Source organism: Lathamus discolor, chromosome 6 (genome assembly GCF_037157495.1).
Source record: "Lathamus discolor isolate bLatDis1 chromosome 6, bLatDis1.hap1, whole genome shotgun sequence".
Lineage (NCBI taxonomy): Eukaryota > Metazoa > Chordata > Aves > Psittaciformes > Psittacidae > Lathamus > Lathamus discolor.
This window is the reverse complement of record NC_088889.1, coordinates 54,288,803-54,310,732: the sequence shown is the minus strand read 5'-3', so window position 1 is coordinate 54,310,732 and position 21,930 is coordinate 54,288,803. Positions and strand designations below refer to the sequence as shown.

The 21,930-nt window shown below is 61.3% G+C and overlaps 2 protein-coding genes across 2 annotated transcripts; both read right to left on the bottom strand.

The window, feature by feature from the left end:
* Positions 1–1,120: 1,120 nt before the first annotated feature.
* Positions 1,121–12,663, bottom strand: LOC136017488 (uncharacterized). Its single transcript, XM_065685802.1, has 18 exons — positions 12,473–12,663; positions 7,661–8,477; positions 7,128–7,586; positions 6,777–6,881; positions 6,208–6,276; positions 5,243–6,026; positions 4,998–5,113; positions 4,779–4,870; positions 4,512–4,626; positions 4,156–4,344; positions 3,764–3,886; positions 3,514–3,588; positions 3,041–3,205; positions 2,763–2,884; positions 2,382–2,447; positions 1,993–2,082; positions 1,562–1,715; positions 1,121–1,384 (listed from the first exon to the last, which is right to left on the bottom strand). Exons 1-18 carry the CDS (start codon positions 12,661–12,663, stop codon positions 1,121–1,123), a joined length of 3,996 nt encoding a protein of 1,331 aa, XP_065541874.1.
* A 793-nt stretch (positions 12,664–13,456) lies between these two features.
* LOC136017487 (glutamine-rich protein 2-like) lies at positions 13,457–20,433 on the bottom strand. Its single transcript, XM_065685801.1, has 16 exons — positions 19,972–20,433; positions 19,621–19,725; positions 19,055–19,123; positions 18,090–18,873; positions 17,845–17,960; positions 17,626–17,717; positions 17,359–17,473; positions 17,003–17,191; positions 16,611–16,733; positions 16,361–16,435; positions 15,864–16,028; positions 15,586–15,707; positions 15,205–15,270; positions 14,816–14,905; positions 14,385–14,538; positions 13,457–14,207 (listed from the first exon to the last, which is right to left on the bottom strand). Exons 1-16 carry the CDS (start codon positions 20,299–20,301, stop codon positions 13,944–13,946), a joined length of 2,859 nt encoding a protein of 952 aa, XP_065541873.1. The 5' UTR covers positions 20,302–20,433; the 3' UTR covers positions 13,457–13,943.
* Between the last annotated feature and the right edge of the window lie 1,497 nt (positions 20,434–21,930).

Sequence of the window (21,930 nt, the reverse complement as noted above, 5' to 3'; positions counted from 1 at the left end):
CCGGGCACCGATATCGGGGAAAATAGTTCATTTGAAGCGGATTCTGTCCCAGAGGAATTCGGCGAAAGCGCAGCAAACGCAGACGCAGTGGCTGCCCTTTCACTTTTCTTCTGAAGTCTCTTTACTCAGTCGCCACAAGGTAGCTAATTTATGAACCTCCTTGGATCCCTTGTTAATTTCTTCCGGTAAAGCGGATCCAATCAGGTCCCAGGTGTGTAGCTCAAAAGCTGCACCCACTCCCAAAACTGGCTCCCGGTCCTTTGCCCATTTTAAAAGGACTTTCAAGGTACCGTCATCATACGTTAGCCCTCTCTTAGAAGGGTCTACAGTCGTGGATTGAAGCCTGTTGGTTGCACGGTCCACACAGACAGTGAAGTCAACAGCACAGTCTCTTAACAGCCACCTATGGGCGGAGGACTACAGTCCTTTGGCTTCAACGGGACACAGTGTTAAGCTTTTATTCTGCAGACTTGTGAAGCCAGGGGAGTTGAACCCTAGCCTCAGAAGTCCACACACCCTATCTCTGGTGGGAGTTATCTCTCCCACGCCACTTGAGGCACCGAATCTCCACCGTCTTGGCCGGCCCCAGCTAGCTGATGTCATGGCTTATTGATGAATCAAGGGCTAGGTACGATCCAAGTTGGATGCCAGAAGCAGTACAGCCACACGCTGCCTTCCTTGACATAAACACCAAGGAAGCCAACTCTAGCACGAAGCCCTGAAGCCCCTTCCTGCGCTGTGCTCTTTACCAAGACCACTGCAATACTCACAGTCAGAAAACAAGGGCAACGATACGGGCAAGTTCCCTGCTTTTAGCAGGGAGTTGAGAGCTGCCCCTCACCGTGTGCTGCCACCACCACCCTTTCCACCCAGGTGCCCTCTTGCTGCCACCTTCAGCAGCACCCCTAGCAGGGGCCAGCGGGGCCACACAGGGCTCACGGAGGTGGCGCGGGGAGCGCAGCAGCTCAAGTTGCTCAGACCCCGGGGATGAGGAGCAGAGGGGTGGCCAGGGGCTGTTTTCAGCTCCTTCAGTGACACGTGGCCACAGGCCAAGGGCAGATGCCAAGCCAGGGTTCCCCCCCTCAGGCCACACAGGCGCTTTGCTGAGCATCACCCTTTATTATTGCTGCTGCTGGGAGCTACTTCCTCGCGCCTGCTGGGGTGCCGGGGCAATGGGATTCAGCTGGTGACCCCCAGTCCAGCCCGGCTGCCGCGTTGCTGCATCCGTCCTGCGGGGCTGGAGGGGCGGGTGGGGCCGGTGTCCCTGGACAAGGAGGCTGTGGGATGAGCCTGACCTTTGTTCCAGTGGGCCAGTGGTGCCTGGGGCCGAGGGGCAGGGGCCAGCCCTGCGGCTGTCCTGCCCCAACAGCTCTATCTTGTCCTGCTGGGGAGGAGAGAATGGGTCGGCGAAGGCATGGCGCTGAATTCAGCGGCCCCAAGCAACCCTCTGTACCCGTCTCTCCCGCAGAAAGGGAGGCATGGATCCCCCCCAGAGGCTCAGCATCACCCTCCCTCCCAACCTCAGTCACACCCACCAGATCCCTTCTTTCTTCATCCCTACCTTGCTGGGGAGCAGGGTGGATGGCTGGAGTGCCTCTGGGGCGCTGGGCTGGATGAGCGGGAGGCGCAGGCTGCGCTGCAGCGGGCGTGTGAGGGTATGCTGGCCCCCACACTGCCGTGGCACGGTGGGGTACCTGCATGCAGCCATCGGCTCCCTGCAGGATAGGGTATGGGAACACTCAGCACCCAGCACCCAACTCAGCACGTGTGGCTTCAGCGCCACTGAGAGAGAGAGAGACGGGGCAGCACAGGGGCGAGGCTGTAAAACCGCCAGGCCTGGGGCAAGCCCAGCTGAGCCTCTGTGGCACATCTCTGCTCCCCTGCCCTGCCCAGGGAGCAGGGTCCTTTGCCCCGATGCAGGGAAGGACTCTCCCTTGCTGGGGCAGGGCCACCATGCACCCCAGGGATGGGGATGGGTCCCGTGTCCCCTACCTGTGGGTTTGCTCCGTCTTTAGAACGGGCTGGGATCGTCCAGTGACGTGAGGGACCAGCGGTGGAAAGGGCGGGATGGGCGGGATAGGCCTGGGGAGGGCAAGAGCCGTCAGTGGGTGACAGGGGACAAACGACCCACCCTGGCTCGTGGCAGCCCCCCAAACCCCACAGGCTTGTACCTCACGGCACCCCCTGCCCGCTGCCCTCCGCAAGGGCTCCTAATCCTCCCGCCGAGCTGACGGGCAGGCCTGTGCAGGGGGCTGGGCACGATCAGACCCTCGCAGGCAGACACCCCCAACCCCATGCCTGGGCTGGAGCACCACCAGCACCCATCCTCCCCCATCCCACCCATGCAGACTCCTGATGCGCCTGTGCTGGGCGGTACTCACGAGCCAGGCACCCGCAGGCCGAGTTGCCTGTCACAAGACAGGCACTGGAAATCCACCAGCAGCTGCCTGGGGAGGGGACAAAGGGCTGGGTGAGTTGGGAAACCTGGGTTTCAGCCTGCTTCATCCCCCCCCCAACACCAACAAGGTCCCAGCCTGCTGGCTGCTTACAGAAGAAAGGGGATAGGATGAGGGAGAGTGGTTGGTTGTGGGCTCCCTCCTGGGAAAAAGCTCCACTTCATCTTAGGCACAGGAGAATTCCCAGAGCGGAGCGCCCAAGAACCTCCAATGCCCTGGGAACCGCTGCCACAGGCACCGTGGCAACAGGGGATGCAGGCAAGGACAAAGCGGGAACAAGGCGAGTGCTGTCCCTCTTGCACTCACTTCCTAATCCCGGCTGCATCGTCAGCTTCCATTGGGGGTGCCGTTTCCTTGAGCTGCTCAAGGCTGCTCTTCCAGTGTTCATCCAGCTCTTGCTGGAATGGCCCCAGCTCCAGGCGATCCAGCTGCAGACAGACACACTCCCTCAGCCAGCGGCTCCGCGATGGGACACCGCGTCCCCAGGGAAAAGCCAGGAGCAGGAATCCTCAGGAGGATGCTGCCTTGGGCCACCGAGCCCCGAAGGTGCCGGTTTTGCGCAGCGGCGATGAGCCGCCCCTCACCTTGGAGGCCATCTCCTCCCGCAGCTGCTGCTGGACCTCGTGCAGCCCCTGCTCCTGGCCTGTCACCCGGCTCAGCACCTCCTGGTTTCTCTCCTTCAGCAGCTCCAGGCTCGCCTCAAATTGGGCGCGGCTGACTTTGCTTTCCAAGGCGCCTTTGTCTGCTTTCTAGCAACAGGGAAAGGCAGGAGAACGGTGGGGAAAGGATGGAGGTGCAACAGCCAGGGTCAGCCCATTGCAGGGGCAGAGGCAAAAGCACTCCGGCAGGACCACTGTGCTCCTCCCGCGGCTGTGTGGTCCCACTCGCCCCACCAGCCCCAGGGACATGGAGGGGGGAGACAGAGGGACCTGCAGCTGGGCTAGGAATCCTCCCTCCCCCAGGGCCAGCTCTGCCACCAAGCTCCCAGGGGGACAAGGGGCATTTGTCACCCTGCCCAGGACCCCTTGGCTGCTGCTTAGGCCCCTTGAGGTTGTACCTCATCCATTCCCATCTCCAGGTCCTCCTTGTCTGCCTTCTCCTTCTCCAGCCTCTCCACGGACTGCAGCAGACCCTTCCAACACAGAAAGCATCCTATGACCTTGTGGCAGGAGCACCCCTGCTTCTCCCCACACACAGAATCCTCCGCGAAAGGTACTCTTAATCTCCACAGGGCAAATCGCCTGTGGTCCCCAGCCTGGGCTCTGCCTGGAGGATGCTCTAAGCCCACGGGGGTTTCAGCCACCTACCTCGATGTCTTTCTGCTGCTGGCGACTGTCATCCAGGAGGCTCCCCGTGACAGAGTTGAGCTTCTCACACTCCCCTTGCATCTGCAGGATGGCAGCCTGGATGCGCTTCAGCACCTCCTCGTCCTGCTCCAGGGAGGAAAATAACAAGGTAGTGCCACGCAAGGTGGGGAGGCTGCCCCACGGGGACAGACCTGCCTTACTGGGCCAGTGGCCACAGGCTCTCAGTGCCAGCAGGACATCTGCAGCACGCCTTCAATCTCCCTCTATGCTGCGGACCTTACGAGACAGGATGGGGGGGAGCACGCAACTCCCCCACATAGCACCGAAGCACAAAGAGCCGGGCACGGTTCTGGCAGCCCCCTCCCAAGTCCCCCACGCTGCCATCTCCCTACCTGGCTCTTCCCTGGCAGCTGCCTCACCGCCTTGCCCGTCTTCTTCCTCGACATGAGGGACTCCACCAGCCCCTGCAGCTTCTCATAGCGTCGCAGGACCATCCCCAAGCGCGTGCTCGTGTCGCTGCTGCACATGGGGCATGCTGCCGCCTCCTGCCCCGTGCTCTCCATCACTCTCACCTCTTCCAGCTGCAGAAGGGGAACAGGAATCACCTCTGAGACGGGACAGATGCAGCCAAGAATCCCAGGTGCCGTGGAGGCTCCGTGGCCCCAGCCAGCCACGGCACGTGCCTGGGAATCCCACCAGGACCACCTCAAAGAGCCAGCGGGTGGTGGCAGCTCCCCCCACGCCTCACCTGCTCCTGCTCCCCCTCGGCCCTCTGGCTCACCACCTGATCCAGTGCAGCCTTGCTTATTTGCTGCTGCTCTGCCAGATGCTTCACGTCCCGCTTTCCCTCCTGCGGTGGGGACCTGGCCAGCGAGACAGGGGCACAGGCAGGCTTAAGTCTTCACAAGCTTACTTGCTCAGGGGGCGGCCCTCACCGCCCAGCATGGGATGCTCCCAGCCCTCCCGGGCTCCCCTGCAGCCCCACAGGGAACGAAACCCTCTCCTGTCCTTTTACCCCAAGAGCAGGCTCGGCTGGTCGCTCGCATCCGTTTGCCAGCTGGCGCTGGCCGCCTCCAGTTTGCCAACGGCGCTCTCCAGCTTCCTGATCTGGGAACGGCAGCGGGGGCAGAGTCAGGGCACGGCCCCTGTGTCACCCCAGCACAGGGGCTCTTCAGCTGCCTCCTCCGGGCCCAACTCTCGCAGCATCCCTGCGTCTCCCTCGGGGACTCCTTACCTTCCCCTTCTCTCCCTGCACCTCCCTGGCCACGCCCTGCAGCTCCCTGGCCAGGCCCTGCAGGGATGACACCTGGGCCTGGAGGTCACCCAGCGTGTTGGCAACGCTCTCCTGGCCTAGAAGGGCATGGGACAAGGGGACACGCTGTCAGTGAAGGGCTCTCACCCTACGCGCCAGGCTCCCAGCACAACCAGCTCCACACCCAGCATTTCAAACACCCCCCACAAGCCTCCCACAGCTCCCACCTCCCTCCTGCAGGAGCAGGCGCAGCTTCTCCAGTTCAGTCCGCTCCAGCCTGCTGGCTTCTAGCTGGGCCACCTGCTCCTTCAGGGCAGCATAGAGGTGTCTGAGCTGCCCAATCTGCTTGACAGCCTCCACCGTCTCCGCGTAGCACTTGTAGGCGTTGTGGTAGGCACTGCCGGAGCCCGAGGGCAAGGCCAGCTCTTGCACGTGGGCCGTGGCCCTGGCATCAGCGTCCACTGGGATCTCGAATCCCTGGGCTGTCGGCAAGAGGGTCCCTGCTGCCAGGGGGCCAGCCCCGGCAAGCTGTGTGCTGAGCCGCTCCCCCGAGATGGGGGTCTGAGTGACGGTGGACTCCGCCTGCGTCCCCAGCCTGCTGGTGGTCTGGGTGCCCGTGGACTCTGGCCGTGTTGGCTGGGTCCCCAAGCTGGTGGTCTGCACGTCCCGAGACGCTGTCTGCATCATCGCTCTGGTGCCAGCATCCCTCCTGCGATCTGAGGGAACGCCTGCCTGCTGCTCGGGGGCCGTCAGAGCTGCCCCTGGATCCTTCAGCCCCGCTGGGCTCTCTCTAGGTCCCAGCACTGAGCTTGCCCCCTGTGGGGTGTCCGCATCTGAAGCGGGAGACTTGGTGGTAGCAGACGGCTCTTCTTCTTCTCGTCTGGGTCTTCCTCCATCTCTGCCCCGTTCTCCTTTGCTGCCCACCAGGCAATCCTCCAGCACGTCCCAGTGCACCATGTTGCTGACCTCCTCCGGGTCCGGGTACAGGCCCAGCCTTTCCTTCAGCATTTGCTGGGGAAGGAAGAGATCAGCCATGTAGCCAGGGGCACGGTGGGGCCCACAGGAGCACTCCCCCTCCCACCCAGCGCTGCTGGGGACCGTGCCCTAGTGCAGAGGGAGCGCCTGAACTGGGCCCCCAGGGATGCCGCCATCTCCTGTCCTGCAGCAGGATCCGGCGCGCTCGTAACCGTACCACGTCACTGCCCAGAGTCCTCAGGTCGCAGAGGCCTGGCAGCCGGCCAGCAGCATCCTGGCGGTTCCCCTAAAGTGGGGCGAGGAGAGGGACGGCAGTCAGGACACAGGAGCAGGACTGAACGGAAGCATCTGCAAATCATCTTGGGCACTAGACAGACGGACGCTGGGCAGGCGCGTGCCGGGGAGGGGGGCTGCTGCTGTATTGTACCAGTAGCTCTTGACCCTCCTTCCCAGCACCCACGGTACTTTCACGGGTGCTCAGCTAAGAAGCGCCTCAGCGCCACTTGGGTGGACACACACAGTTACCACCTCTGCCAGCAGCTTGAGCCGCAGGCAGCGCTGCCCATTTCTGCCCTCCCCGGGGCTCCAGGCAGGGTGGGGCTGAGCTCCCGTGCTTCCCTCTTGGGGCACCCTTCCCACTCCTCCCTCCCAGTGCCCTTCACACCGGGTGACACCCGAGGCCGGAGGACAGGGCCCGCAGGGAGATGCGGGGTGATGCGGGGAGGGGAGCAAGAGGCCAGCTCCCTCCTGGGGACAGCAGCAGCAGCAGCAGCAGCAGCAGCTCACCAAGCCAAGCGCCTCCTGGATCATGCGGATTTCTCCCTGCATGCGGGACTGCGCCTCCTTCATCTGGCTGATCTCCTCCAGGAGAGCCCGGTAGCCAGCCGTGTCCTAGGAGAGGAGGGGGGCAGGCGTGAGCCCCGCGGGAGGAGCCCTGCAGAGCAGGAACTCGGTCCCCACCCTGCCCCAAGGGAAGCCATCACACAAAGCCGTGCGGGCAGGGCTGCATCCAGCCCTGCCTGCCCGCGCCGAGCTCTGTGCAGGAGCGCTGAAGCTGATGCCCAGGGCAAAGAGCCGCCCCTGGAGGAGGAGGCGCCTCAGCGGGGCCGCACCCGGGGGACTGGGGAGAGCCTCTACCTCAGAGCCGCTGCTCTCGTCGCCTTCCACCCTCTGCACCGGCTGCCCCACGCCGGCAGCCACATCAGCTTCGGAGCCGCCGGCGGTGTCCTGCAGCGGGTCCTTCGCAGGCAGCTGCTCACCCGCCTGCTGCGGCTGCTGCCCCGCGGCCGGGGTCCTTGCCCTGTCCCGCTCCGCAGGCTGCTCCAAGCCCCGGGGGGAGCGGTCCTGCAGGCCCAGGTGCCCCAGCACGGCCTGCAGCAGGCTGTGCAGCGCTCGGAAGTTCACGCTCTGGAAATCGGGCGCCGCGATGGCGGCGTCCAGCAACTGGCTCAAGCTGAGCGGAGCCATGGCTGCCGCTGTGGCCGACAACACGAGTCTGACCTGCTGGCGGGAGGAGAGACAGCGGGCAGCGGGCAGCCTGCCTCCTGCTCGTGCTCCTGCCCCCGCAGGGATGTGGCGGCCCCTTCCCCGCCGCCTCTGCCCCCTCCAGCCCCACCGCCGGCCCCCCTGACCCCCGCTCCCCGCGCCCCCCGCGCCCCCCGGCCCCGCACCTGCAGCAGCTGACGCTGCCCCCCGCCCTGCCGCGCCTCTTTACCGACCACCGCCGCCCGCTCCTCGACGCCCATTGGCCGAGCCCGTTCTCGACCGCACAGAGGCCGGCGCTGACGAACACACCCGTTGCCGGGCGACGCCCCGCGGCCCTCTCCCGTCCCGCAGCTGGAGCGCACGGGTGACGGTCCCGGGGCCGACCCCGCTTCCGCCAGCCCCTGCCCAGGGAAGCGGAGCGCCCCGGCAAGGCGAGCTGTGCTGCCGAGGGGGGCAGCGCTAGGCGGCGAGAGCAGGGCAGGTTTCGCTCTCTGCCTTAGGCGTGGCAATGCTGGGGGGAAGGCTGCTGCTGGCAGCATCACCGCGCACCTTCTGAGCACCTCGGCCCAGAGCAAAGAGCTGCACAAGCAGCAAAAGCAGCGCAGACAGACACGAGCTTCCACACAGCCCGAGGAAGGAGAGGACTCCGACGCATCTTGGAAGCAGAGTCCCCCATCAGACAAGGGCTGACAGAAAGAATCCTCAGGAACATCTTTCCCCGCAGAAACCTCCAGGTCCGAGCGTGCCAGAGAACCGACACCTCCCTCCTGCGGTGGGGCACTCGGAGAAGGAGGGGGGGCAAGCCGGAGGCGGAACTTGACAAGCCTTGCTCTTGTCAAAGAGATGAGAGATTCCTTTTCAGGCCTTAAAGAGAGATTTGCTCTGTGCAGTCTTCTCCCCACAACCTTTGGGACCCAGTGAATGCAGGCCGCCAGTTTTCCCAGAGCAGGTAGGGATTTTGAGTCATCTCCTGGCTTCAGGTTAGCCAACTGCTTCTGGCTTCTAGTCAGGGTAAGGTGTGAAGCGAAGCCTGAGGAGAACTCAGGCTGTGGTGCTGACTACGAGCCAGGGGACACCGGCTCAACCCTCTGCTCACTGGGGCTGACTTTGCAGCGCAGACAAAGTGTTCGAGTGAGGACCAAGCCCCTCACGGGCCTTGCCCCTGCAGAACAAGGATGATGCAAAGCTCACAAAACAAAAAGGCCAGCACATAAACTAGCGTCCCTGGCCTGGCTGGGAGACACGTGTGAGCTTGTTTCCAGTGCCCTGACACGAGACGCTGAGTAGCCCTGCGAACAGGTTGCCCTAAGCTGCCCCGTCTGGATGCTCCCCCGACTCGGGTTGCATGAAAGCCGTTGCTCTGCTGCGCAAGAGAGGAGAGGGCACTCAGCCAGCAAGGGGCTGCTTCGCTCTGCCTGCAGCAAACCATCTGGCCGGCCGTGCAGCCCCTGACGGAAGCGTTCCCTTCTGCGCTCTCAGGCAAGTCAGTCAGAAAGGGAAACATGAAGTTTGTCTCCTCTTGCTGCCCACCCGCGGGACGGCAAGGAGCGCTCTCGATTCCCTTCTCAAACAACGCGCCAGCCCCTGGTTTAGCGCTTCGATAGCCCGACTCCGTTAACATGGAGTAGAAACACAGCCCCCAGGCTGCTCACGACACAAGCCACTGGGGTCAAAACCCTCCCAGACGGGAACACAACAGCTCCAGAGAGGTCAGGCCCTCCCCGAACGTTTTTTGGTACCCCTTGCCAAGCTCCATTAAAAAAATATCCTTAGGAAATTGTTTTGCCGAATTATCATTCCAAATATAAAATTTACTACCTAGGGTCTCAGCACCTATTGCTCCGCTACAGAATCCGTTTTTCTATGAGTTTTATAATCACAATTATTCGACATATTGGTCCATTGTGTCCAAACATGTTTCTTATAAAAGCTTACCCCTGTAGGTGCCGATCCCCCAAAATAAAAACGTGACCCATTGCCTGCTTTTTTGTCGAAGTAACAGGTTTCTAAGGGATTGGTGAGCCCGCTCAACAATTGCTTGTCCAGTGGGTGAATTAGGGAGTCCGGTGAGACGTTTCACACCCCAAAGCGAGCAAAAGCGGTGAAACCTAGCAGAAGTATAGGCTGGAGCATTGTCTGTTTTAAGAGGTAGGGGTACACCTAAAACGGCAAAAGAGGCGTGAAGGTGTTTCACAACACGGTGGGAAGTTTGCCCGGTTTGAGCGATGGCCCAAATTGCCATGGAAAAAGTGCCGACCGAGACACGAACGTATTTTTGGCGTCCAAATTCTGGAACACGAGTGATGTCCATTTGCCAAAGTCGTAGCGGGAAAATGCCTCGAGGACTTACTCCAACACCAAGGCCAAGGCCTGTCTGTTGACGTGCAGGACAAGAGTTTACAATCCCTTTTACTTCAGTAACATTAGCGTGATCTGAAGTCACTTGAATCTTTATAACATGCGGCATACCAGTGAACCCTACACACCATGTAACCGATCGGAATAATGGGGGATTTAACAAATGCGCCCAGTAGACTTGTCCATTACCCGTGGTCACACATAATAGAGCAGATATTACAAAGATTGCTGTCGTTGCCGTTTCTCTATGTTGTTGAGTTCTGGGGCTTTATACGTTCCGCTGGCAGCCAGTATGGTCCTGTACACGGCTGTACACGGCCGCATCCTTGACCCCATGTCAGCAATGGCACTGTTCCTTTCCACTCGTTATCATGTAGGCCTTTATATAGAACCAGTGGTGTGGGCAAGGAATCGATTGTCGGGTGGAGAAAATCCTTGCATTCCCTTTGTTTTTGTTTTTGTTTTGTTTTATATATCTTTCAGGTGACCCTGCTCGAGCAGGGGATTTGGACTAGACCATACCTCCAACATATGCCAGCCACAGGCTGCTGGGCCTGCCCTTTTTCTCCTGGATGGCTCTCTGATAACAGGCGAGGCCATCCCTCACATCAAGGTCTGGCATGGCATGTGTCCCCACCGCTCCACACCTGCTGGGTTGCAGCCGACAGCGGAGCTAAAGGTTCTTCTTGGTGGCAAACACAGAGGCCAAGCCAGTCTTGCCCTTGACTGTGGTAGCGGGCATTTGGCCAACCTCAGTCCTTGCACCTTGCTGTCAATGCAGAGCTTCACCGGCTTCATCCAGTAACAAGTCACTACTATGGCAAAGCACATACAGATTTACATTAGCAGAGTAACTATTACAGGGTGCAGCAGCATGTTGAAGATGCTGATGGCAGCGAGGGACTAGCCAAAGACATTTCTTACCAGTGGAGTTCTCCCACCCTCTTAATTTGTTCCATTACCTGCTTTATAACACTACCGTCATATTAGAATCTTTCTAGCTTTTGCCTTGGCATTTTCTAGCAGCTGCTGCAAATTTGCATGCTCTAACGTCTCTTTTGCAAGTGACAAACCCATACAGTCCAAGGTGTAGTTCCGTATTAGCAACTGGCTAGTAAATACAGGTGCTTTTATACACAAAATCACAGCCTCTGATAATAGCTACTTTACAAGCACACTTATTCAAGCTGTTACTTTTCAGTTGCCTCCAAGTGATGTTTTGCAATCATTCATTTTTCTCTGATTCTGCTTGGGGTATTCACGGTCGGCTCCTGTAGCTGAGGCACTGGGTTTTTCCACTCGTCTGTCCGACTCACGGCAAGGCTTGACAAACTTTGCAGGCAGCTGCCATGGACCTGTGGGTAGGAGCACGCAAATATACCCCCTCTGCCGGGTTATCAGTTCTTGAAAAGTAGACAGGTTAAAGTGTTTCCTTAAAGCAGAGGCATTCTGATGCAAAAGGAACGTAAAGCAGCTGCAGAAGTAAACTGCACATTTTTAACAGCCAAGGAGTTTGCTGCATCGTTACTCTTTTTTATTTCTCTGCCACCCTGACGCTGCTTAGGTGACGGCTGATAAAGCTTTGTGCACTGCCCCTCTCGCTTCTTCGGTTAGCAGTTCTTGTTTCAAGCGATCTGTTCCTCCAAGTGTTGGATTCACCCCCAGGTTACTTTAAACACGCTAAGCAAGGCTCCTACCATGCGCCCACTGTGTTGCAGGCACTCTTTAGGCTTTGTCTGTGGTGTCTCTACAAACTGCCTCAATACTTGAATGGACGGAGAGGTTTGGGTTTTGTTTCTTGGGTTTTTGGTGTGGGTTTTTTTGTGTTTTTTTTCCCAAAGTTGTTCACCCTGCTTTGCACGGCTACAAACAGCGGCCTGCTTGGCAGCACCTGTAAATGCCTGCCTACTGCCCAGCAGCTACAGCTGCCTGCCTGCTTCAGCAGCAACCATCAATACCTGCCAGCCATCACACTTTTGCATTAACCCTTTCTTGCCCGAAATGTTAAACTGCTACCTGCTAAGAACTCTTACATGAACCCGACAACAAAAAAAATACGTAGAACACCATCTGCCCTCATCACACACACGTACACGTATGGGATCCCACAAGCACACTCCACACAACTACAATGTTTGAGACACAAAATCCAGACAATTATTACTCCCACTCCACAGTCCCACGTACAGAACGTGGCACAAGGACCCTGTGAGGACTATCGGGAAACCAGCTCCGAGAAGCATCATCGCAGTGCGAGGCGGCAGGCTCAACCTTAGCGAGCGCCCCCGCAGAGGCTCTGCCTCCCCCGCATTGCATGAGGCTTGGGCTTTTATACTGACCAAAATGCACACTCATTCCGACACAGGTGGCCAGCCTACGTCAGAAGAAGTGGCCAGCAATATCTGTAAAGGTCTCCAAGCGTCAATAGAAACATGGACTTACTTGTATTTGCCAACTTCTAGTACATGAGTATCACAGAGAGACTGTATCAAATGAGTGCTATATGGGGCCCCAAGTCCACAGTCTGCCACAGTCCTCCCGAAACCCCTGATAAGAGCACACGAGAGACCTTCCCCCCGCGGGTCTTGATCCAGCACCTACATCACAGGGAAAGCACACAATACATCTGCATCCCACACCCATCTCGCTTCTCCCTCCACAGCCGCCCATTTATCATGAGGATCTGGGGGATATAAACCAGACCCCTTTTCCAGATCAATAGGCCCCGGGTCAAAAGGATCATCTTCATCTCTATCCTCAGTCTTCGCAGCCGCAGCAGCAACTGGCAGAGGTTCGGGGGGATGAGGGGCGCGGGGGCAATGGGCTCCATGATGGTTTTTTCGTTTGGGGTTTTTTTCCCACTTCAGGAGCTGCTGATTGTGATGGTTGAAGGGGGTTTACGATCAAGGCTTGTACCGGCGCCGGTCCGGGCACCGATATCGGGGAAAATAGTTCATTTGAAGCGGATTCTGTCCCAGAGGAATTCGGCGAAAGCGCAGCAAACGCAGGCGCAGTGGCTGCCCTTTCACTTTTCTTCTGAAGTCTCTTTACTCAGTCGCCACAAGGTAGCTAATTTATGAACCTCCTTGGATCCCTTGCTAATTTCTTCCGGTAAAGCGGATCCAATCAGGTCCCAGGTGTGTAGCTCAAAAGCTGCACCCACTCCCAAAACTGGCTCCCGGTCCTTTGCCCATTTTAAAAGGACTTTCAAGGTACCGTCATCATACGTTAGCCCTCTCTTAGAAGGGTCTACAGTCGTGGATTGAAGCCTGTTGGTTGCACGGTCCACACAGACAGTGAAGTCAACAGCAGAGTCTCTTAACAGCCACCTATGGGCGGAGGACTACAGTCCTTTGGCTTCAACGGGACACAGTGTTAAGCTTTTATTCTGCAGACTTGTGAAGCCAGGGGAGTTGAACCCTAGCCTCAGAAGTCCACACACCCTATCTCTGGTGGGAGTTATCTCTCCCACGCCACTTGAGGCACCGAATCTCCACCGTCTTGGCCGGCCCCAGCTAGCTGATGTCATGGCTTATTGATGAATCAAGGGCTAGGTACGATCCAAGTTGGATGCCAGAAGCAGTACAGCCACACGCTGCCTTCCTTGACATAAACACCAAGGAAGCCAACTCTAGCACGAAGCCCTGAAGCCCCTTCCTGCGCTGTGCTCTTTACCAAGACCACTGCAATACTCACAGTCAGAAAACAAGGGCAACAATACGGGCAAGTTCCCTGCTTTTAGCAGGGAGTTGAGAGCTGCCCCTCACCGTGTGCTGCCACCACCACCCTTTCCACCCAGGTGCCCTCTTGCTGCCACCTTCAGCAGCAACCGAGCATCCTCCTCCTCCTGCTGCACTGCCCAAGCTCCCCCAGCCCCACTCTGGGGCCACAGGCTCCCCTAGCAGGGGCCAGCGGGGCCACACAGGGCTCACGGAGGTGGCGCGGGGAGCGCAGCAGCTCAAGTTGCTCAGACCCCGGGGATGAGGAGCAGAGGGGTGGCCAGGGGCTGTTTTCAGCTCCTTCAGTGACACGTGGCCACAGGCCAAGGGCAGATGCCAAGCCAGGGTTCCCCCCCTCAGGCCACACAGGCGCTTTGCTGAGTATCACCCTTTATTGCTGCTGCTGGGAGCTACTTCCTCGCGCCTGCTGGGGTGCCGGGGCAATGGGATTCAGCTGGTGACCCCCAGTCCAGCCCGGCTGCCGCGTTGCTGCATCCGTCCTGCGGGGCTGGAGGGGCGGGTGGGGCCGGTGTCCCTGGACAAGGAGGCTGTGGGATGAGCCTGACCTTTGTTCCAGTGGGCCAGTGGTGCCTGGGGCCGAGGGGCAGGGGCCAGCCCTGCGGCTGTCCTGCCCCAACAGCTCTATCTTGTCCTGCTGGGGAGGAGAGAATGGGTCGGCGAAGGCATGGCGCTGAATTCAGCGGCCCCAAGCAACCCTCTGTACCCGTCTCTCCCGCAGAAAGGGAGGCATGGATCCCCCCCAGAGGCTCAGCATCACCCTCCCTCCCAACCTCAGTCACACCCACCAGATCCCTTCTTTCTTCATCCCTACCTTGCTGGGGAGCAGGGTGGATGGCTGGAGTGCCTCTGGGGCGCTGGGCTGGATGAGCGGGAGGCGCAGGCTGCGCTGCAGCGGGCGTGTGAGGGTATGCTGGCCCCCACACTGCCGTGGCACGGTGGGGTACCTGCATGCAGCCATCGGCTCCCTGCAGGATAGGGTATGGGAACACTCAGCACCCAGCACCCAACTCAGCACGTGTGGCTTCAGCGCCACTGAGAGAGAGAGAGACGGGGCAGCACAGGGGCGAGGCTGTAAAACCGCCAGGCCTGGGGCAAGCCCAGCTGAGCCTCTGTGGCACATCTCTGCTCCCCTGCCCTGCCCAGGGAGCAGGGTCCTTTGCCCCGATGCAGGGAAGGACTCTCCCTTGCTGGGGCAGGGCCACCATGCACCCCAGGGATGGGGATGGGTCCCGTGTCCCCTACCTGTGGGTTTGCTCCGTCTTTAGAACGGGCTGGGATCGTCCAGTGACGTGAGGGACCAGCGGTGGAAAGGGCGGGATGGGCGGGATAGGCCTGGGGAGGGCAAGAGCCGTCAGTGGGTGACAGGGGACAAACGACCCACCCTGGCTCGTGGCAGCCCCCCAAACCCCACAGGCTTGTACCTCACGGCACCCCCTGCCCGCTGCCCTCCGCAAGGGCTCCTAATCCTCCCGCCGAGCTGACGGGCAGGCCTGTGCAGGGGGCTGGGCACGATCAGACCCTCGCAGGCAGACACCCCCAACCCCATGCCTGGTCTGGAGCACCACCAGCACCCATCCTCCCCCATCCCACCCATGCAGACTCCTGATGCGCCTGTGCTGGGCGGTACTCACGAGCCAGGCACCCGCAGGCCGAGTTGCCTGTCACAAGACAGGCACTGGAAATCCACCAGCAGCTGCCTGGGGAGGGGACAAAGGGCTGGGTGAGTTGGGAAACCTGGGTTTCAGCCTGCTTCATCCCCCCCCCAACACCAACAAGGTCCCAGCCTGCTGGCTGCTTACAGAAGAAAGGGGATAGGATGAGGGAGAGTGGTTGGTTGTGGGCTCCCTCCTGGGAAAAAGCTCCACTTCATCTTAGGCACAGGAGAATTCCCAGAGCGGAGCGCCCAAGAACCTCCAATGCCCTGGGAACCGCTGCCACAGGCACCGTGGCAACAGGGGATGCAGGCAAGGACAAAGCGGGAACAAGGCGAGTGCTGTCCCTCTTGCACTCACTTCCTAATCCCGGCTGCATCGTCAGCTTCCATTGGGGGTGCCGTTTCCTTGAGCTGCTCAAGGCTGCTCTTCCAGTGTTCATCCAGCTCTTGCTGGAATGGCCCCAGCTCCAGGCGATCCAGCTGCAGACAGACACACTCCCTCAGCCAGCGGCTCCGCGATGGGACACCGCGTCCCCAGGGAAAAGCCAGGAGCAGGAATCCTCAGGAGGATGCTGCCTTGGGCCACCGAGCCCCGAAGGTGCCGGTTTTGCGCAGCGGCGATGAGCCGCCCCTCACCTTGGGGGCCATCTCCTCCCGCAGCTGCTGCTGGACCTCGTGCAGCCCCTGCTCCTGGCCTGTCACCCGGCTCAGCACCTCCTGGTTTCTCTCCTTCAGCAGCTCCAGGCTCGCCTCAAATTGGGCGCGGCTGACTTTGCTTTCCAAGGCGCCTTTGTCTGCTTTCTAGCAACAGGGAAAGGCAGGAGAACGGTGGGGAAAGGATGGAGGTGCAACAGCCAGGGTCAGCCCATTGCAGGGGCAGAGGCAAAAGCACTCCGGCAGGACCACTGTGCTCCTCCCGCGGCTGTGTGGTCCCACTCGCCCCATCACCCCCCATTGCGTCGGTCCCACCAGCCGCAGGGACATGGAGGGGGGAGACAGAGGGACCTGCAGCTGGGCTAGGAATCCTCCCTCCCCCAGGGCCAGCTCTGCCACCAAGCTCCCAGGGGGACAAGGGGCATTTGTCACCCTGCCCCGGACCCCTTGGCTGCTGCTTAGGCCCCTTGAGGTTGTACCTCATCCATTCCCATCTCCAGGTCCTCCTTGTCTGCCTTCTCCTTCTCCAGCCTCTCCACGGACTGCAGCAGACCCTTCCAACACAGAAAGCATCCTATGACCTTGTGGCAGGAGCACCCCTGCTTCTCCCCACACACAGAATCCTCCGCGAAAGGTACTCTTAATCTCCACAGGGCAAATCGCCTGTGGTCCCCAGCCTGGGCTCTGCCTGGAGGATGCTCTAAGCCCACGGGGGTTTCAGCCACCTACCTCGATGTCTTTCTGCTGCTGGCGACTGTCATCCAGGAGGCTCCCCGTGACAGAGTTGAGCTTCTCACACTCCCCTTGCATCTGCAGGATGGCAGCCTGGATGCGCTTCAGCACCTCCTCGTCCTGCTCCAGGGAGGAAAATAACAAGGTAGTGCCACGCAAGGTGGGGAGGCTGCCCCACGGGGACAGACCTGCCTTACTGGGCCAGTGGCCACAGGCTCTCAGTGCCAGCAGGACATCTGCAGCACGCCTTCAATCTCCCTCTATGCTGCGGACCTTACGAGACAGGATGGGGGGGAGCACGCAACTCCCCCACATAGCACCGAAGCACAAAGAGCCGGGCACGGTTCTGGCAGCCCCCTCCCAAGTCCCCCACGCTGCCATCTCCCTACCTGGCTCTTCCCTGGCAGCTGCCTCACCGCCTTGCCCGTCTTCTTCCTCGACATGAGGGACTCCACCAGCCCCTGCAGCTTCTCATAGCGTCGCAGGACCATCCCCAAGCGCGTGCTCGTGTCGCTGCTGCACATGGGGCATGCTGCCGCCTCCTGCCCCGTGCTCTCCATCACTCTCACCTCTTCCAGCTGCAGAAGGGGAACAGGAATCACCTCTGAGACGGGACAGATGCAGCCAAGAATCCCAGGTGCCGTGGAGGCTCCGTGGCCCCAGCCAGCCACGGCACGTGCCTGGGAATCCCACCAGGACCACCTCAAAGAGCCAGCGGGTGGTGGCAGCTCCCCCCACGCCTCACCTGCTCCTGCTCCCCCTCGGCCCTCTGGCTCACCACCTGATCCAGTGCAGCCTTGCTTATTTGCTGCTGCTCTGCCAGATGCTTCACGTCCCGCTTTCCCTCCTGCGGTGGGGACCTGGCCAGCGAGACAGGGGCACAGGCAGGCTTAAGTCTTCACAAGCTTACTTGCTCAGGGGGCGGCCCTCACCGCCCAGCATGGGATGCTCCCAGCCCTCCCGGGCTCCCCTGCAGCCCCACAGGGAACGAAACCCTCTCCTGTCCTTTTACCCCAAGAGCAGGCTCGGCTGGTCGCTCGCATCCGTTTGCCAGCTGGCGCTGGCCGCCTCCAGTTTGCCAACGGCGCTCTCCAGCTTCCTGATCTGGGAACGGCAGCGGGGGCAGAGTCAGGGCACGGCCCCTGTGTCACCCCAGCACAGGGGCTCTTCAGCTGCCTCCTCCGGGCCCAACTCTCGCAGCATCCCTGCGTCTCCCTCGGGGACTCCTTACCTTCCCCTTCTCTCCCTGCACCTCCCTGGCCACGCCCTGCAACTCCCTGGCCAGGCCCTGCAGGGATGACACCTGGGCCTGGAGGTCACCCAGCGTGTTGGCAACGCTCTCCTGGCCTAGAAGGGCATGGGACAAGGGGACACGCTGTCAGTGAAGGGCTCTCACCCTACGCGCCAGGCTCCCAGCACAACCAGCTCCACACCCAGCATTTCAAACACCCCCCACAAGCCTCCCACAGCTCCCACCTCCCTCCTGCAGGAGCAGGCGCAGCTTCTCCAGTTCAGTCCGCTCCAGCCTGCTGGCTTCTAGCTGGGCCACCTGCTCCTTCAGGGCAGCATAGAGGTGTCTGAGCTGCCCAATCTGCTTGACAGCCTCCACCGTCTCCGCGTAGCACTTGTAGGCGTTGTGGTAGGCACTGCCGGAGCCCGAGGGCAAGGCCAGCTCTTGCACGTGGGCCGTGGCCCTGGCATCAGCGTCCACTGGGATCTCGAATCCCTGGGCTGTCGGCAAGAGGGTCCCTGCTGCCAGGGGGCCAGCCCCGGCAAGCTGTGTGCTGAGCCGCTCCCCCGAGATGGGGGTCTGAGTGACGGTGGACTCCGCCTGCGTCCCCAGCCTGCTGGTGGTCTGGGTGCCCGTGGACTCTGGCCGTGTTGGCTGGGTCCCCAAGCTGGTGGTCTGCACGTCCCGAGACGCTGTCTGCATCATCGCTCTGGTGCCAGCATCCCTCCTGCGATCTGAGGGAACGCCTGCCTGCTGCTCGGGGGCCGTCAGAGCTGCCCCTGGATCCTTCAGCCCCGCTGGGCTCTCTCTAGGTCCCAGCACTGAGCTTGCCCCCTGTGGGGTGTCCGCATCTGAAGCGGGAGACTTGGTGGTAGCAGACGGCTCTTCTTCTTCTCGTCTGGGTCTTCCTCCATCTCTGCCCCGTTCTCCTTTGCTGCCCACCAGGCAATCCTCCAGCACGTCCCAGTGCACCATGTTGCTGACCTCCTCCGGGTCCGGGTACAGGCCCAGCCTTTCCTTCAGCATTTGCTGGGGAAGGAAGAGATCAGCCATGTAGCCAGGGGCACGGTGGGGCCCACAGGAGCACTCCCCCTCCCACCCAGCGCTGCTGGGGACCGTGCCCTAGTGCAGAGGGAGCGCCTGAACTGGGCCCCCAGGGATGCCGCCATCTCCTGTCCTGCAGCAGGATCCGGCGCGCTCGTAACCGTACCACGTCACTGCCCAGAGTCCTCAGGTCGCAGAGGCCTGGCAGCCGGCCAGCAGCATCCTGGCGGTTCCCCTAAAGTGGGGCGAGGAGAGGGACGGCAGTCAGGACACAGGAGCAGGACTGAACGGAAGCATCTGCAAATCATCTTGGGCACTAGACAGACGGACGCTGGGCAGGCGCGTGCCGGGGAGGGGGGCTGCTGCTGTATTGTACCAGTAGCTCTTGACCCTCCTTCCCAGCACCCACGGTACTTTCACGGGTGCTCAGCTAAGAAGCGCCTCAGCGCCACTTGGGTGGACACACACAGTTACCACCTCTGCCAGCAGCTTGAGCCGCAGGCAGCGCTGCCCATTTCTGCCCTCCCCGGGGCTCCAGGCAGGGTGGGGCTGAGCTCCCATGCTTCCCTCTTGGGGCACCCTTCCCACTCCTCCCTCCCAGTGCCCTTCACACCGGGTGACACCCGAGGCCGGAGGACAGGGCCCGCAGGGAGATGCGGGGTGATGCGGGGAGGGGAGCAAGAGGCCAGCTCCCTCCTGGGGACAGCAGCAGCAGCAGCAGCAGCAGCTCACCAAGCCAAGCGCCTCCTGGATCATGCGGATTTCTCCCTGCATGCGGGACTGCGCCTCCTTCATCTGGCTGATCTCCTCCAGGAGAGCCCGGTAGCCAGCCGTGTCCTAGGAGAGGAGGGGGGCAGGCGTGAGCCCCGCGGGAGGAGCCCTGCAGAGCAGGAACTCGGTCCCCACCCTGCCCCAAGGGAAGCCATCACACAAAGCCGTGCGGGCAGGGCTGCATCCAGCCCTGCCTGCCCGCGCCGAGCTCTGTGCAGGAGCGCTGAAGCTGATGCCCAGGGCGAAGAGCCGCCCCTGGAGGAGGAGGCGCCTCAGCGGGGCCGCACCCGGGGGACTGGGGAGAGCCTCTACCTCAGAGCCGCTGCTCTCGTCGCCTTCCACCCTCTGCACCGGCTGCCCCACGCCGGCAGCCACATCAGCTTCGGAGCCGCCGGCGGTGTCCTGCAGCGGGTCCTTCGCAGGCAGCTGCTCACCCGCCTGCTGCGGCTGCTGCCCCGCGGCCGGGGTCCTTGCCCTGTCCCGCTCCGCAGGCTGCTCCAAGCCCCGGGGGGAGCGGTCCTGCAGGCCCAGGTGCCCCAGCACGGCCTGCAGCAGGCTGTGCAGCGCTCGGAAGTTCACGCTCTGGAAATCGGGCGCCGCGATGGCGGCGTCCAGCAACTGGCTCAAGCTGAGCGGAGCCATGGCTGCCGCTGTGGCCGACAACACGAGTCTGACCTGCTGGCGGGAGGAGAGACAGCGGGCAGCGGGCAGCCTGCCTCCTGCTCGTGCTCCTGCCCCCGCAGGGATGTGGCGGCCCCTTCCCCGCCGCCTCTGCCCCCTCCAGCCCCACCGCCGGCCCCCCTGACCCCCGCTCCCCGCGCCCCCCGCGCCCCCCGGCCCCGCACCTGCAGCAGCTGACGCTGCCCCCCGCCCTGCCGCGCCTCTTTACCGACCACCGCCGCCCGCTCCTCGACGCCCATTGGCCGAGCCCGTTCTCGACCGCACAGAGGCCGGCGCTGACGAACACACCCGTTGCCGGGCGACGCCCCGCGGCCCTCTCCCGTCCCGCAGCTGGAGCGCACGGGTGACGGTCCCGGGGCCGACCCCGCTTCCGCCAGCCCCTGCCCAGGGAAGCGGAGCGCCCCGGCAAGGCGAGCTGTGCTGCCGAGGGGGGCAGCGCTAGGCGGCGAGAGCAGGGCAGGTTTCGCTCTCTGCCTTAGGCGTGGCAATGCTGGGGGGAAGGCTGCTGCTGGCAGCATCACCGCGCACCTTCTGAGCACCTCGGCCCAGAGCAAAGAGCTGCACAAGCAGCAAAAGCAGCGCAGACAGACACGAGCTTCCACACAGCCCGAGGAAGGAGAGGACTCCGACGCATCTTGGAAGCAGAGTCCCCCATCAGACAAGGGCTGACAGAAAGAATCCTCAGGAACATCTTTCCCCGCAGAAACCTCCAGGTCCGAGCGTGCCAGAGAACCGACACCTCCCTCCTGCGGTGGGGCACTCGGAGAAGGAGGGGGGGCAAGCCGGAGGCGGAACTTGACAAGCCTTGCTCTTGTCAAAGAGATGAGAGATTCCTTTTCAGGCCTTAAAGAGAGATTTGCTCTGTGCAGTCTTCTCCCCACAACCTTTGGGACCCAGTGAATGCAGGCCGCCAGTTTTCCCAGAGCAGGTAGGGATTTTGAGTCATCTCCTGGCTTCAGGTTAGCCAACTGCTTCTGGCTTCTAGTCAGGGTAAGGTGTGAAGCGAAGCCTGAGGAGAACTCAGGCTGTGGTGCTGACTACGACCCAGGGGACACCGGCTCAACCCTCTGCTCACTGGGGCTGACTTTGCAGCGCAGACAAAGTGTTCGAGTGAGGACCAAGCCCCTCACGGGCCTTGCCCCTGCAGAACAAGGATGATGCAAAGCTCACAAAACAAAAAGGCCAGCACATAAACTAGCGTCCCTGGCCTGGCTGGGAGACACGTGTGAGCTTGTTTCCAGTGCCCTGACACGAGACGCTGAGTAGCCCTGCGAACAGGTTGCCCTAAGCTGCCCCGTCTGGATGCTCCCCCGACTCGGGTTGCATGAAAGCCGTTGCTCTGCTGCGCAAGAGAGGAGAGGGCACTCAGCCAGCAAGGGGCTGCTTCGCTCTGCCTGCAGCAAACCATCTGGCCGGCCGTGCAGCCCCTGACGGAAGCGTTCCCTTCTGCGCTCTCAGGCAAGTCAGTCAGAAAGGGAAACATGAAGTTTGTCTCCTCTTGCTGCCCACCCGCGGGACGGCAAGGAGCGCTCTCGATTCCCTTCTCAAACAACGCGCCAGCCCCTGGTTTAGCGCTTCGATAGCCCGACT